Genomic DNA, 16,347 nt, shown 5'->3' on the forward strand with positions numbered 1-16,347 from the left:
TTCCTCATATGAATGTAGTTATTTTTTACTTGCAAATAGTATACACACTCTTCTTCATGTTTATAATGTATAAATACAAACACATTCTGTTACACTAGATATATCTCTTTATTATTTTGTTAAAATTTATCCTTCTAATTAAGGAGAGCCAAGGAGATGGCCCAATGGGTTGAAGGCCTTGTTATTGAGTCCTATCTTCAGGGCCCACGCACATGTAAGTTGTACTCTGGTCTTCCTCCATTCTGAGACGTGCACATACATTTACAATAAATTTTAAAATGACAAAAACATTTTTAGTGATGCATTTAGATTATGAAATGTGTTGATACAAAGCAGGGCAATCTTTAAATATACAATAGATTCATTATTTCCAGGATAAACATTCTGACAAAGCCATAGGAAAGGTTCATTCAATTCTGGTTAGTAGAAATCCTCTTGTATGTAGTATTTATGAGAGTATGCTGTATATCTTTTTCAATGACCTTTGAAGTGCATATTTTACATCTTTGTTCCTCAAACTGTATATCATGGGGTTTAACATGGGTATAATCAGGGTATAAAAGATGGAAGCCACTTTATCCGTGTCAAAAGAGTGACTGGACTGAGGCTGCACATACATAAATATTAAAGTACCATAGAAGACAGTGACCACTGTCAGGTGGGAACCACAGGTGGAGAACGCCTTGCGTCTGCCCTCAGCAGAGTTCATTCTGAGAATGGCTATAAGGATGAACAGGTAGGAAACAAGGACCACCAGAAGGGAGGATATCAAATTAAAAGCTGCCAAGACCAAAATAATCATTTCAATTTCATGTGTGTTTGAACAGATCAAAGATAACAAGGGAAGACTGTCACAGTAGAAATGACTGATGACATTATAGCCACAGAAAGACAACGTAAAAATCTTTATGGTGACTAGAAGAGAAACAAATGTGCAGTACAAGTAGGGGATTGCCACCAGCACCTGACACACCCTTTGCGACATGATGACAGTGTAGAGCAGAGGCTTACAGATGGCCACATAGCGGTCATAAGACATTGCAGACAGAATAAAAAGCTCACTAATTATAAACACAAGAAAAAAAGCTAGCTGTGCAGCACAAAGATTATAGGAAATTATGTTCAAATCTACAACAAAATTTACCAACATCTTAGGTCCCACAGCTGTGGAATAACCAAGGTCTGTGATAGCCAGGTGTCTAATGAAAAAGTACATGGGTGTTTGTAACTTGGAGTCCACTGTGGTTAGAATTATCATGCCCAAATTGCCAAACATTGAGCTCATGTAGATGACTAGGAACAATCCAAACAATGGGGCCTGTAGTTCAGGGCGTTCAGTAATGCCCATCAGGATGAATTGAGTCACTGCTGTGAGGTTGTGCTTTTCCATTAGTTTTTATTAGAAAATCTGTTCCAGACAGAGACACAAAAATAGAATAAGTACATTACAGTAATATCAAACAGCAAATACCCAACATGCAATCGAATTTATGCACATATGAAATAGAAAACTTAACAACAAAGTTATATGCAGTGGCTCACATACAATGTTGTCAAAACCTTTACATATCTTTTATAAAAAATATGTATGTGTATATCTTTCCTAATATATTCATTATATAGCAGTAGCAGTGAAGTCTCACCTATTATAAATAATGTTCACATAGGTATTGAAAGAATTGTTTACGTGAATAAAATCATATTAGCTCAATAAATGTACATATTTTATTTCTAGATATTTTCATTTATAAAGGTCAAATACCATCAAATATTTTAACATTGAATTTTAGATCTTTCTTGAAAGCCATCTCTTGAGAAGGATGAATGACACCTTAAAACAAACAAACAAAAAGTACATAATAACACATCTAAGTGAAGTTAATAGAGTTAAATTTTCACCATCTTAAAATCTTCCAGGGAAACCTGAATTTTCCCAGCACTGAAGAATCCCTAACCTCTATGTGTTGGAGCATATTTTAGTTTTGTCTGCTTCTCAATTACACATACCTTTCAAACATGGCTGCTTACTACTACAAATTAATTTTACCTTAAAAGCATATTAATGGCATGTCTATATTCCAGCCAGAGGGATTAATGGTGTGTGGCATATCTTCATTCTATCTGCATCACATAGGTCTTTGGATGTAATCCCTTGTCAGAGCAGTCGTGTTGCTGGAATTAAATTCCTCTACATATTATCTAAGCATCTTACAGACACTCACATAGCCTCTCTATTAGCCTTGCGTGTAAGTCATTGATAACACATCTCCATGTACCTATGGGTTGGTCTATCTGTGTGTTCTAACATGGCAACACACAATATAGTTCCATGTGCTTCATCAATTAAAGAAAGCCTATGTTTAAACTTCAAATCTACATATCCTTGTCTATAGAGAGTGACCCTATTAAAAACCATCTTCAGACAAATAGCAGACACGGGCCTCACGTGGGGAATGAAGAAATCATCTATGCGTTCTCATACTTTAAGTCTGGAGTATTTTCAGAGAAATTGTACTTCTGTGTATTTGTGTATATTTAAAGTTAAGAAGGACTATATTTTAAGCAACAAAAACCCTCCAAATTATTTTTATGAAAAGCTATTAGCACTGCTTAGCAGATTTTCAAGTGTGATTATTTAAAATTATTATAAGTGGTTTTTAAAATGGTGATGTGTCCTATGATGTGAATGTTCCATTCCTGTGAACAACCACTGACACTCATTTATTATCCAATAAAAATTATAAAAGGAAAGGAAGTGATACCATCACAGCAACAAATTAATATGTCTGTTTCTATATTTTACTCTCTACTGGGTAATAATAAATTCCTAAAACTGGATCAATTAAAAAAAAAAAAAAGAATCCCTAACCTCGATGATGTTGTTAAATCTCTTCATGAGCAAAGTAAGATAATTATTTTATCTTTTTTCCCAATTTAGTATCACAAACATCTTACTACAGCAACTCAAAATAAATTACAGCACATTGAAGTTTCTTGTGTGTGTGCATGTGCATATATGTGTGTGTGCTTGTCTGAGAACATGTGTCCATGGATAAATGTGTGGATTGATGTATGCTAGAAAAGGACAGGTCAGTGTCAGTCTTTCTTAGTCAATTTCATGTTATTTTTTGAGACAGTGTCAATCACTAGTCCTAGACTCATTTATTAGATAGACTGGGTGACCTTGAATCCTGTGGATTAACCTAGCTCAGTATCTTCTGTGCTGGGATTACAGGTGTGTGATACTGAGCATGACTTTTACATGAATCCTCAGGGCTGATCTCTGGATCCTCAAATTCCACAGCAAACACTTTAACAGCTGAACCATATTCTCATCCCTTTAAGATTCATGATTAAAAGAATATACCCTAACTCTGAAATTCTACAAATCAATTTTCCATTCTTTTGTAAACCCTTTCTATTTCCATACCATCATTTCTATCAAGCCCACCCTTGGCCTCATTTAACTCTGTCCTCTGACTATTTTTACATATAAAATATCTATGCAAGAATATTCACAAGGCCAATAAAGTTCTTGAATTAACTTCTGTTGGGTCAGTAACCTACATGAGATTTATTTTCTTTTATTTTTATTAAAAAAAGACTACAGCTACAAAAACTGGATAGAATAATATAACAAATGCTTGTGTGTGTAGAACACAGTCTGTGAAACTTAATATTGCAAAGTAACTTTGAAATCCCCAAGGTCTCAAGAACATCCCCCTTCTCTTTTACTAAGTGTAACTAGCACCAGTCATGGCTTGCTATTCTGATACAGATTCCAAGTTTCTTATGTGACAGAGCACATATTCTTAATATCTGTATTAGTGTTTCACATGATTTTCTTAGCCTTTAGGTAAATGTTATCAATCTCTAAGTTTTTATTTGTTGCTCGAATTTAAGTTTTGAGCAACCATACTCAGTGATACCTGCAGCACTGCTTGCTTTACGTTCCATACCCGTTACATTCCATTATATGAATACCATGGGTGCACAGGAGGGCTCAATTCTTTGCATGGCTTCTGGGGAGTTCTTACTATATGTCTTCTCTTTTCTATAACGTTTTCCTGAACCCTCACAGTGATTCAATGAAGAAAAAAACAAGCCCCACTAGACCAGTAATTCTCACTCTTCCCAATACTGAGATCATTTAATATAGTCATCATGTTGTGGTGACCCCCACCCATAAACTTCTTTTCTTGCATACTATAACTATAATTTTGCTATTGTTATGAATGTAAATATCTGATATGTAGACCCCTGTGAAAGAATTGTGTGACCCTGCTAGAGGGTTTGTGATGCACAAGTTGAGAATCTTTGCACTAAAACAAAGTAGGAAGTGGGCAGAGTGATGGTATCATGTTCTGCGTATATGAGAAGTTGACTCAGCATGCACATTTAAGTCTATTTAAATCTTTTCCTGACATTAGGCTTTATAATTCCACCTATTTACTGAACGATGATAGATATTTTTTAAAAACAGGAGGAGATAGAGAGGAACATTGAAAGTTATTTGAGAAGATATATAACAGAAATCTGCTTTACTACTTTCTGAGAAAAAAATCTACTGGAAATCCATCAAAGTCCAGGTGTATACTGAAGTCAAGTGTCTGGCTGAGAAAAAAGTTCCTGGGAACAAACTCTCTAGGGTCATTCTCAGATTTATACAGATGCCAAATTACCTCAAGATAAACTCAAGCCTGCTAGGCTTCCTTGGGAGAAATACTTTATGCACATAATCGGAGAGCAGAGAGAGATGTGGGGGAATGAGATCACAGGAATCAAATACTGCCATGCCACAATTGGTGAAAGCTGAATCAACAAAGATCCAAAAACAACTTCAGCGAGCACTTCCAACTACTGTTGGTTCTGGGAGTCTTGGGTACAATTCCATTTTCACCAGGCCAGAAGGAAAGTCAGCTCTTCTTTCCCTTTGGCCAGCTACAAGAACATTGCAGCTTTAAGCCAAGACCTATTTGTTTTTCTAGATGCAATATGACTCAGCCTCCAGAAAGTTGAAAGAGGTTGGAGACTCAGAGGTCTAGGCAGACTCAAGAGAGTTCTAAAGAAACTCATTACAGCTCTAGGCTCCTGCTCAGACCATAGGTGCACCAAGTAGAAGAGTTTCTAGTAGATGCCTGAATCTAGCCATCTAGAATTCCCAGCAAAAAGAAAACACAGGATTCATGAGGAATGACATGTTTATTATATGTAGTATATCCACACTAAAAATATCTCTAATAAGTGAGGCATACATGATTAAATAGCTTTTACCCTTTCTTCCATTTAAAATAAAAACAAGTATAAGCTCTGCTGCTTCCTGACTAGATTCAGGCTAGATTCCTGATACTTCTGAAGGCATTGTGATGGGTTATCTCCAGGAATCCTGTTATAGCATTGGTTACAAAATTAAATGTAATCTCTATATGTAGTAATTTAGAATATATATGACTTTATCCCAGCATTTCAGTGAAGTACCTATGACTGTCACTCCCTAATATGTAGAGTACTAAGTTAAAGCATAAAAACATGCTATTCAAGAAATGAAATAAATCTCCTATACCTGGCTTTGAGTTTGGAACCAGGGATAGAGACTAGAAATCTACAACTGAAGGATGTGCACACAAAGTATACATAGTATGCTGTAATATTATATGACATACACACACACACACAGAGAGAGAAAGAGGGAGAGAGAGAGAGAGAGAGACAGAGACAGAGACAGAGAGACAGACAGAGACAGAGAGAGACAGAGAGACAGAGACAGACAGAGACAGAGAGAACTGGAAGATGGTTCAGAAAGAGATAACAGAAGGAGAGACTGGCAGACTAACCCCTTTTGTTACTAGCCTAGGCACTGCTATAGGGTAAGTGACCAGAATAAGGAACAAAGAAAGAAGTGGGAAGGAAAGAATAGAGAAGGACAGGAAGAGGCTGGTGGAGAAAGAAGAAAAGTGAAGGAGAATGTGCTGAGCATTAGGGTTTTCATAGGCACTAGGTGGCCACAGGGTAAAACATCTACCATGAACACCATGACTATTCCTCCCCATGCACATAGAAGTATGCCAGTGTCTCCTGGCTCTGCAGTTCAGTTGCTCTTGTGCTTGAGAAGCTAATGTACTGGTTAGTAAACTCCAGGTGGTCGAGAGTCAATGCATCTTACTAATTTTTTTGTGGAGGTTGTAGAAAATTTGGTAAGAGAGCTTGTGAATGTAATTACACAGCCAATTCTGGGCCAGGCATTCTATTCCTAACAGTCCTTAAAATTCCTTATACTGATAGGCATAGAGCTGAACATTTTACTACTCATAAAAAAAAAAATCAAATATCCAGTCTTCATCCTCAGTTCTCTTCCAGACTCTTATGGGCTCCGCCTCCCCTCTGCCCAGTCTGACATCCACTAGATCATGCAGAGCTACTCTTACAGCCATTTCACCAGGCCATCCTTTTCTCTCAGCCACCAACTCCTACAGGCATTCCCTTCTCTCCCCCAAATGCAATCACTAGTCTCATCATCATTTCTGTAGCCCACTACCTGTTGTGGCCTCTCCTCCGTCTCTGCCTCCATTTCTAGGGGACTAAGCATATCTTGGTGGCATACCTTGCTTTCCTCTCTCATGTGAACTATCTCAAAACACCCACCTTCAAGCCCATCTCCATCAGGTCCCAGTACCAATAAACACATTCTAGCAGGACCCCCACCAACCCCCACCCAGAGACTCTACCTGGCAGGATGGCAGAAGTATTCCCTACCAAACAACCCATAACCACCATAGTCTCCTCAGAACCAGAAAAAGAAATGGAAATCAAGGGATGCAACACCCACCCAAAATCACCATCTAAATCTGAGAGGAATGGTGGGGGGGGGGGAGAGAAACTGTAATAAGAATATATATTATGAAAAAAACTTGTAAGAGATTATGATAAAAAATTTCTTTATATGAATGTATTTAAAATGACAAATGATGCTGTATGCTTATAGAGTCTATGCTATATCTAAACTAAGTGTATACAGTGACCTTTCTTGGCCAAAAGATTAATGAAAACTCTTAATTTAATTATAAAATGGCAACATTTCTATGCACAGATGTAGAGAAGCCTGATAGATGATTAAGTAATTTATATACCTGCTAGTCTTAAGCAGAGTTCTCTACCATAAACTATATAATGTTTCTTTAAAATTGACAGGAACCTACCTAAAGAAATCTTCTTTTAAAAATGTATGTATACCTGCCTTGGCAGGGGGGTGCTACATTCTTTTCGGAGCTACAACAAAGCATATATTGGAGACAGGTAAATACTGACCAATACATGTGTCTTGTGTCCACAGATAATGCCAAACCAAGCTACCATACTATGACAAAAATAGAGCAGTGTCTTCAAAAATAAAATTATACATTTCCTCAAACATTTGGATAAAATTAATACAAGCTACACTAATATACAATTACTTAAAATATTAATTTTCCTTCTGGAGGCACTGTCACTACACATGAACAATCATTCTCTATAGATATCAGATGCATTTTTCTCTCTACACCTTCGGGAATGAAAATCAGAGAAATTAGGAGAAATACAGGTTATTACAATGAAGGCTCCTGAAATTCCCTTTGGATAATAGGTGCTAGATTTCAAAGAGAATAAAAAGGTCCTGAAAATTATTTCTATTCTTTCCTTTTATTAAAAGTAGATTTTTTTTCTCATAATATATCCTGATTATCATTTTCCCCATTTCTACTTCTCCCACTACCTCCCCTTTATCTGGATCAACTCACTTTCTGTCTCTCATTAGAAGAGAAGCAGTTTTCTAATTGATAATAATGTAATATAATAAAATTAAAAATGTTAACACAAAGGTGTTTGAAAAAGCCAAACCAACAGAAGAAAAAAGAAACACAAGAGAAATCCCAAGAAATAGAGATTCATTCATTCATATAATAAGGAATCCTATGATATCAAACATTTAAAATTATTTTGAAATGATTACCAAAGAATATATCACTAGTTTAATATTTGTAAAACTATGAAAATAAAGACTAAAAATTTACAGCTTCAAATTTTACCACATATGCATGTTTAGGTTTATATATACATGTATGCACACATAGATAGATAGATAGATAGATAGATAGATAGATAGATAGATAGATAGATAGATAGATAGAAAGAAAAATAGATTCACTGGTTTTATATACACATATGTATATACATATATATATATATTAATTTATACACAGACACGTATACCTACTCACACAGGGAAAAATGTATGGCATTTCTGCATAATCTCTTATTCTCATTTTTGTCTTTCATGAGAAATCATGTAATTTATAATCATAAACACTGATCCATATATGTGCACATATACAAAATTAAGTTTTTCTGAGACAATGTATACCATGTTCCTCACTGTCCTGAATTCTGTATGTTCAAATATAATCAGAAAGAGTAGGCAAAAAAAAAAAAAAAAGACCAATTGTTGCTCAGACATCTTGTAGAAGTAGAAATCCCAGAAAGTTAATCAGAAATGTTCACTTACATATGATGACAAAGCCAGAACAAACTCATCCTTGTTTTAGGTTCTAGATGTATCCTGTCTATCATGTGACTAGTAGTGAGATCTCTTTATTTCTTCATGTGTTCTTTAACAGGGCACTGTTGAGGAAAATTTAAAGACATTTTTTTTTTCACCATTTGAGACTTCCCCTCAGGAGATGCCACACAATTTGCAGATTATCCCTAAAGCATTTGGAATCTTAATGAAATGGCAGAAAGTTAGCCACTAATTGTCAGAAACAAAACATATGTACATCTGACCTTGTGCATTTAGTAATTGTGCATGCCAGCATTCAGACCTTTAGATTTTGTCCAAAACAAATGACATTTTTGCCATAAGATGTAAGTGTGTTAGTATTCATGGTAGAGAATATTTATAAAAAAATCAGAGATATGGGACATACATTATCTGGAGACATATGAATTAGTTGTAAATACAAATAAGGAAATATTATATAATTCATCATTAAAAGAGAGCAATGTTCAATAACAAGGATGAACCCTTAGAATACGATGCTGAGTGAGACACATCACTGCAAAACAAAACCCTAAACTTGCATATTCTGAAATTGGAGTTTATAACATGACAATGAAACCTTAATTAAAATAAATTATACAATGAAACAAATCTTGCATCTTTTAATAGTAAAAACATGAACTGAATTAATAATATTTTAGTAGGATATGACATAATTTTGTATTTATATAAATTTTATATATAACAGTAATTTATATTTTGAAATAACACAAGTTTTTCCAAATTTACTAAACTGAAGAAATTCTACTAATATTAAAAATACTGTTAAACTAACTCTCTCTCTCTCTCTCTCTCTCTCTCTCTCTCTCTCTCTCTCTCTCTCTGTGTGTGTGTGTGTGTATGTTTATGTATGTACATGTATTGCACACATGTGGAACTCTTCAAATTACAACTTGATTGTAACAGTCTTTTTATATATGTGAACCGATTTTGGGGTTACCGAATGAGGTTTTAACAGCTATTTGAAGCATGGGGACTAATAAAAAGAGGTAATTAGGAAGAAAGGGAACTATACCTAAGAACATGCATATAGATGCCTCAAAAGATTCATTTATTCTTGAATCTGTATTTATGTTTAAGTAAGAATGCTTGCATGACTATATTTGTCATTGGTAAATCATTTTGAAATATTTGTATTTGTGACCTGGTGTTCTATAATTTACTCACTTGTCATTTATTGATTCAATGTGCAAATAGCAATAGGTATTCTTTCTCAAGTCATTGATTGTCATTCATCATAGTTCTAATTCATTTTCCTGTCACAGCCTTTTACATTATATAAGATAAACTTCATAGTTCTTTATAAATTTTAATTTATTAACCTCTCATTTTTCAATTATTTTCATTATTGTTGAGAGTGTAGATATGCATATAGTGAAATATGATCATACCAAATGCCATTTTCTTTCTCTAATAACTATCATGTTATCCTCAAAACACCCTCTTTGAACATCATGATGTTCTCACTTTTTTGTTAATCTACTAAATCCAGTTTCTTTTGTCCATATGTGTATGGGTGTGGGGAGATCATAAGCCTATGGGTAGAACCTGCTATCATAGTCTCACTAAATGGTAAGGTTATCAATTTATCTTATAAAAAATTGTGGTTATAAAAAGATGTGGTAACCATCTAGACTATAGGAAACCTAACATTGGTCACAACACAAAAAGAATGTTTCTTTTACCTCTATTAGCTACTAAGAAATCGTGGCCTCAACATCATCTGTTCCATGTTGCCAGGACCTCAGCTGGATTGATCTTGGGCAGATAATTATAGCTATTGTGAGTTCATCAGTATCATTTCAGTAGACAGTATCAAACAGCATTCTATTTCATCTTCTTGCTCCTATGTTCATTCTGCCTCTTTTCCCCAGTGTTCCTGAGACTGGGGTGGGGGGTGGGGGCTTAGTATATATGTAGTGTCATTGTTGAGCGCTCAGTCTCACATCTCCAGAACTTCAAGAAGGTAAGTCTCTAGTGAAATCTGGTTCCCACAGAAAATCTCTTACAAAGGTTGAGACTAGCCAAGGTGTACTGGTAAAACCACAAATTTTTATAAGATAAATTGATAACCTTAACATTTAGTGAGACTATGCTAGCAGGTTCTACCCAGAGGCTTATGATTTCCTCAACCATGAGTCTTTGGACGTGGTTGATTACAGGACCAAGTATAAATGTTTTCCTGTGGTTTAGGTCTCACATCCAACCAGAAAATACCTATTTGTCTTGTTTTTATTTTATTGTCCAGATATTTTTATTTTTATTTTATTTCTTATTCTATCAGTGGACAAACTTTGCCTAGCAGGGACGACATGCAGTGACTATATTTATGCTAAATTTCCATCCCATTGTTCTACCTATAACTTCGGTATAAAACCATCCAAAGACTGCCCTATCTAGGGATCCATCCCATCTGCAGACACCAAACAGACACTATGACTTTTTTTTCCCAAATTTTTATTAGGTATTTTCTTCATTTATATTTGAAATGCTGTTCTGAAAGTCCCCTATACCCTCCCCCCTTGCTCCCTTACCCACCCACTCCCACTTCTTGGCCCTGGTGTTCCCTGTACTTTTGCTCATAGGAGCCTGGTATAGCTATCCACTAAGAGGTCAGCCCAGAGGCTGACCAATACTGATGCAGATGTAGGCAACCAAAGATCAGACTAATTGCAGAGGACTGAAGGAGCTGAAACTCTCAGCTACTAAACCACCAACCAAAGAGTACACATGGAAGGACCCATGATTCCAGTTGCATATGTAGCAGAGAATTACCTTATCTGGCATCAGTGGGAGGGAACTCCCTTGGTCTTGTGGAGGCTTAACAACCCAGCATAGAGGAATGCTAGGGCAGTGAGGCAGGAGTGGAAGGATGGGTTGAGGAGCATCCTCATAGAAGCAGAGGGGGCAGGAAAGAGGATTGGGGGTTAACTGGGAAGGGGAGAATAAAATTGAAATGTGAATAAATAAAATAACCAATAAACAAAAGAAGTTAAAGGATTTTAGAGAAGACTGTCAATCAAAGTCAAAGACTAAAAAAAGCAAAGATGGATGGCTAGAAGAAGAAGAAGAAGAAGAAGAAGAAGAAGAAGAAGAAGAAGAAGAAGAAGAAGAAGAAGAAGAAACATAAATAAGCAAGCAAGCAAGCAAACAAACAAACAAAAAAACAAACAAAAAAATAACCTAGCCATGGCAAAGGGAGATCTCAGTGCCTTTGAGATTGATTTCTCTATGTTATACAGGTCAAACATGGCATTGCCAGCCATAGGAATTTACCATGCAATCACAGTGGGCTACAAAGGCCCCATAACTCTATGCTTTGGCTAATTTTATTGTTCTGTTGTTGTCTCCTTCTCTTGCAAAGAGAAGTTTCCTTTATGAGGGATGAACGTTACAATTTTCTGTTGAAATAATATTACATGCATATAGATTGTTGTTAGTGATTATGCTGGATTGGCAAATTAGTCATTCTAGATTCCCCTCCAATTTGAGCAGCATGACTGCCCAAATGTGAGGAGAACAAGGATGAAAACAATAAGCATGCCAAACAGGACAAAAAAAAATCCATGAGGTCTCAACCCTACACAATGGACTGTAGAAATTGAGGAAAACTTGAAGCAGGAGAAATAAACTTCTGAGAGAAGAGCATACCAGTCGGTTGTTCAGTACCAATCCATTCAAGTAACATTATATGAAGTTGAGCATCTTATATTTATGAATATTTATGTGAATATACATACTTGTATATAGAGTTAGTGAGAAAAGAGACTGTGGCTATAAAAGAGTGTGGGTTCTGTGGAAGACTTTTGAGGGAGAAAATGATAGAAACAAATATTTTAATCAAATTGTAATATTGATTATGAAAAATATTCTTTCTTTTTCATTAATATAAACAATATACTCATGTATAAACCCACATACAATGTTAGTAACAAATTGAATTTTTTAAAATATATACAAATAATATGTATAAATGAGCATGTTTTGCTTTTGCCAACATAGGAGATGAAGATTACATAAGACCAGAACAAATTCTAAAGGTGTTAAGTATGAATGTTCTTTAGAGGATGCTCTATGTCTGCATTATAACAATGTTGTCTACCTTATTTTGACATATTTGCATACATACTGTGTAGTGGGGTCAAGGTTATCACCCAGCTATAGTTCTTTAATAAAAGGCATCTCTCAAGGGATTAATTAAGTTTATAAAATAATAATTTAAAAGTGACAGCCTCCTGTCATCTTGCAATATGTTATTCAAAAGTAGTTTAGGAAATTTGATGGTGGAGAGGCAGGAGTGGGTGGCTGGGGGAACACCCTTATAGAAGCAGGGGAGCGGTATGGGATAGGGGATTTGTGGGGGGATTTTGAAATGTAAATAAAGAAAATATTCAATAAAAACTTTTAAAAAGAGAAAGATATCCAGACAAAAAATCAACAGAGGAAAAAAAGTAGTTTATAAATAAGAAAAAGAAATTCAAGAAAGGCAAAGGAATAATATAAAGTTGCTTTCGTGATTAAAAGGGACATTGGAACGTTGAAAAGAGCTCTGCTGTAAGCAGACTTCCATGTTCCAAAGAGCCTTTACTCTCAAGCAGAGGTGTCAGGCATCAAAAGGAAACTTACCCAGAAACTGAGTGAGAGAAGGCTTTCCAGAATTGGATAATAATGAGTAAGATCTCTAAGGAGAGTCAAATCTTCTTTTCAGTTTAAATTTACTCTCTGAATTAAATTTGTCTTCATTTTCTTTAATTTTTATTAATTTATTTTATTTTATCAGCATGAGAATTTTGCCTGAATGCAAGTATGTGTGCTACATGCCTGTCTCATACCTGTTAAAATTCAGACCCAGTCTCTGAGGTGCCTATTTAACATAAAAAAGCAGACCTGGCCTCCACTCTAAGTTCTACTAGCATCCCTAAGTCCCTACCTGAACTTACCAGCCCAGTGAACGTGTTTCCTCTCCACCAGAGGCTCTTTACTATATGATCCAGATGTGTGTGTGTGTGTGTGTGTGTGTGTGTGTGTGTGTGCGTGCGTGCCTGCCTGCCTGCCTGCCTGCCTGCCTGCCTGTCTGTCTGTCTGTCTGTCTGTCTGCCTGCCTGCCTGCCTGCCTGCCTGTCTGTCTGTCTGTCTGTCTGTCGGTCGGTCTGTCTTTCTGTCCCTCTGTCTCTGCATGGGCTTTCTCTGTGCCCTCTCCCCTGTCCTGCTGTTCTCTGTCTGTGGGTCTCCCATTTACATGGCATCTTCCTTGATTTCCTCCTGTAAAATTCTTGAACTAGCCAGAGAGCTATACCTAATAAAACCGCCTTTATATACTTTATTTTGGATTAAATTGACTCATTTTGTCAGTGGAGATAAACTACCAATGTGGTTGAAGGTTAGATGAGGGAATTGGAGCCCCAGGTAATAAAGTTCATCATGGTCATAAAATGCTATATGGTTGCTGGGAAATGAATCTTTACCCTCAGTGTGCAGCTATGCTGTTAATTGCTGAACCAGCTCTTCTGCCTTCTTCTGTTATTCATAATTTTAATTATAGTCTCAGTACCTACTTTCCATGTTCTCTGAGAAACCAAAGAAAAATACTTCATTTCTTATGTGGGAAACAAAAGAGGAAGAAATCATGCTCTTTTACTAACCCAGTGAAAACGTATGTGAATTTGTCCTTGTTACTTCTTGTCATAAACATTGAGCTATGAGAATGAATCATAGCACCGTGCATTATAAATCCCCTAGAAAAGCCCTGGGACATTGGAGCACTAGTTTACTTAGGATTGCATATTTGATCATATTAAACTTATTCACAATTTCAATCACAAGAACCAATAAAATCACAGGATTTTTATAAAGAATACAAAAATTTTGCATGCAATTTTTGTTTATTGTTTAATATCACCATAGATGTATATAAATATATTAATATGGGTATCATACTGATTTAGTGACCCAAATGAAAATAGCAAAATTGACTATTATCTATTATCTAAACTTGAAAATATTCTACAATATTGTTAGAGCTATGAATTTAAGCAAATATTCTCACTATGAGCCTCATAATGACAAAGAAAACACCACTAAAATTTTGCAATGTAATATTTAAAGAGAAAGTATACATGATCAATAAGAAAATTTTCAAACATTTTCTCATTGCATCTTTTACATCTTTGTTACTCAAACTATTAAAGAGAGAATCCAGCATGTGACTGGTATAAAATATTAATACTACAAAGTCCTACTCTAAGGTGTAGTTGGAAATTGGTCTTATAGACATGAACACATGAAAAATGGAAACTGCAATTATATGAAAGCAACATGTAGAGAAGATTTTTCTTTTACCTTCAGCAGAGAGTGTCCTCTGAACAGCAGATAGAATGAAGCCATACAAGAGTAGGACAATTGGGATTGTGATTGTCTCAATAAACACAGAACAACAAAAGCAAAAAAGCTGAAAGAAGAAACTGTAAGAACAAAACATGCCAGGTAAACAGGGATGCTATGGAAAATATGAATGATTTCGTTGGCTCCAGAGAAGGAATTGCTAAAAATGGCCACAGTGTGAATAAGAGCATGCAAGCCTTCTCATCTATAAGAAGAAATGATTAGTGGCAAATAGACTCTTGGTGGGTAAGAACATATAGCAGTGGATTCTACATGGCCTCATAGTTGTCATAAGTCATGGTGGTCAACAGGAAACATTCTATGTTTCCAAAAGTAATAGCAGGAAGTATCTGTGTAGCACAGCTAAGAAATGAAATGCCTTTCCTCTCTGATATAGAACCTACTAACAATGTTGTTAACATTATTGAAAGTATACTTTAATAAATTTAATTTGAATAGAAGTAAGAAAACTCCAAACTCATTAGCATTAACTATCATAAGGTAAGTTTTCAAGTACAAGAATTCTGGAACCCATTATATAAGGAATACTTTTGGGATGAAATTGCATGCAGGTATTATTAATTTATCGTACAGAAACTTTCATATTTGATAATTACTAAAGATAAGATGTTGATAGGTGTCTATTTATTTTAGAGTTCATAGCATTTTTTATTTGCCCCTATCCCAGAAAATAAACAAAAAATCAAACAAGCAAACAAATAAAACCACGAGTCTTTGATATATTTGAATACTTCTAGACTATAAATATACATTAAAATAATGAAATAATAATTGAAAAATAATTGCTGCTTCAACTGAGGAATGTTTTGTTTGCCTGTGGATATTACTTCAAAATCTAAAAACACAGATTAATGACTATAACTATGACAGACAATTCCTTATATTCTACTGATAAATACATGATATTTCCTTTGAAATAAGTATATGTATTAGTAAAATAAAACACATACAAACACATACATGCATACATATTATAACATATTTATTTATTTGTAAGAAGAATTACATATTTGAGGACTGAGAATATAGCTTGGTTAATAACATTATTGCCTGTAATACTCAGTCCCTGCATTCAAGATCTATTACTTCAGATCCAAACAAATTAATATATATTTTCTATTTTATTACTTCCTAAGATCATTTGGTATAATACATAGGCTGAATTATAAATATACTAGATTTGAATATATATTATATGCCATACAACTATCAAGAATTCAAGTGGGCAGTAACCAAAATAATGAATAGAATAAAGTTTTCATGCTCATGGATTGGCAGGACTAACATAGTCAAAATGGCCATCCTGCCAAAAGCAATCTACAGATTCAATGCAATCCCCATCAAAATTCCAA

General features: G+C 35.1%; 1 protein-coding gene across 1 annotated transcript; it reads right to left on the reverse strand.

Moving 5' to 3' along the window:
• Positions 1-448: 448 nt before the first annotated feature.
• Positions 449-1,390, reverse strand: LOC110318592 (olfactory receptor 8K3-like). The gene has a single exon (XM_021193756.1). It carries the CDS (start codon positions 1,388-1,390, stop codon positions 449-451), a length of 942 nt encoding a protein of 313 aa, XP_021049415.1.
• Between the last annotated feature and the right edge of the window lie 14,957 nt (positions 1,391-16,347).

The sequence above is a fragment of the Mus pahari genome, chromosome 3 (genome assembly GCF_900095145.1).
Source record: "Mus pahari chromosome 3, PAHARI_EIJ_v1.1, whole genome shotgun sequence".
NCBI lineage: Eukaryota > Metazoa > Chordata > Mammalia > Rodentia > Muridae > Mus > Mus pahari.

Bases quoted from the DNA above. Each gene is read 5' to 3' on its own strand.
- LOC110318592 (XM_021193756.1), bottom strand. From the start codon at position 1,390: ATGGAAAAGCACAACCTCACAGCAGTGACTCAATTCATCCTGATGGGC.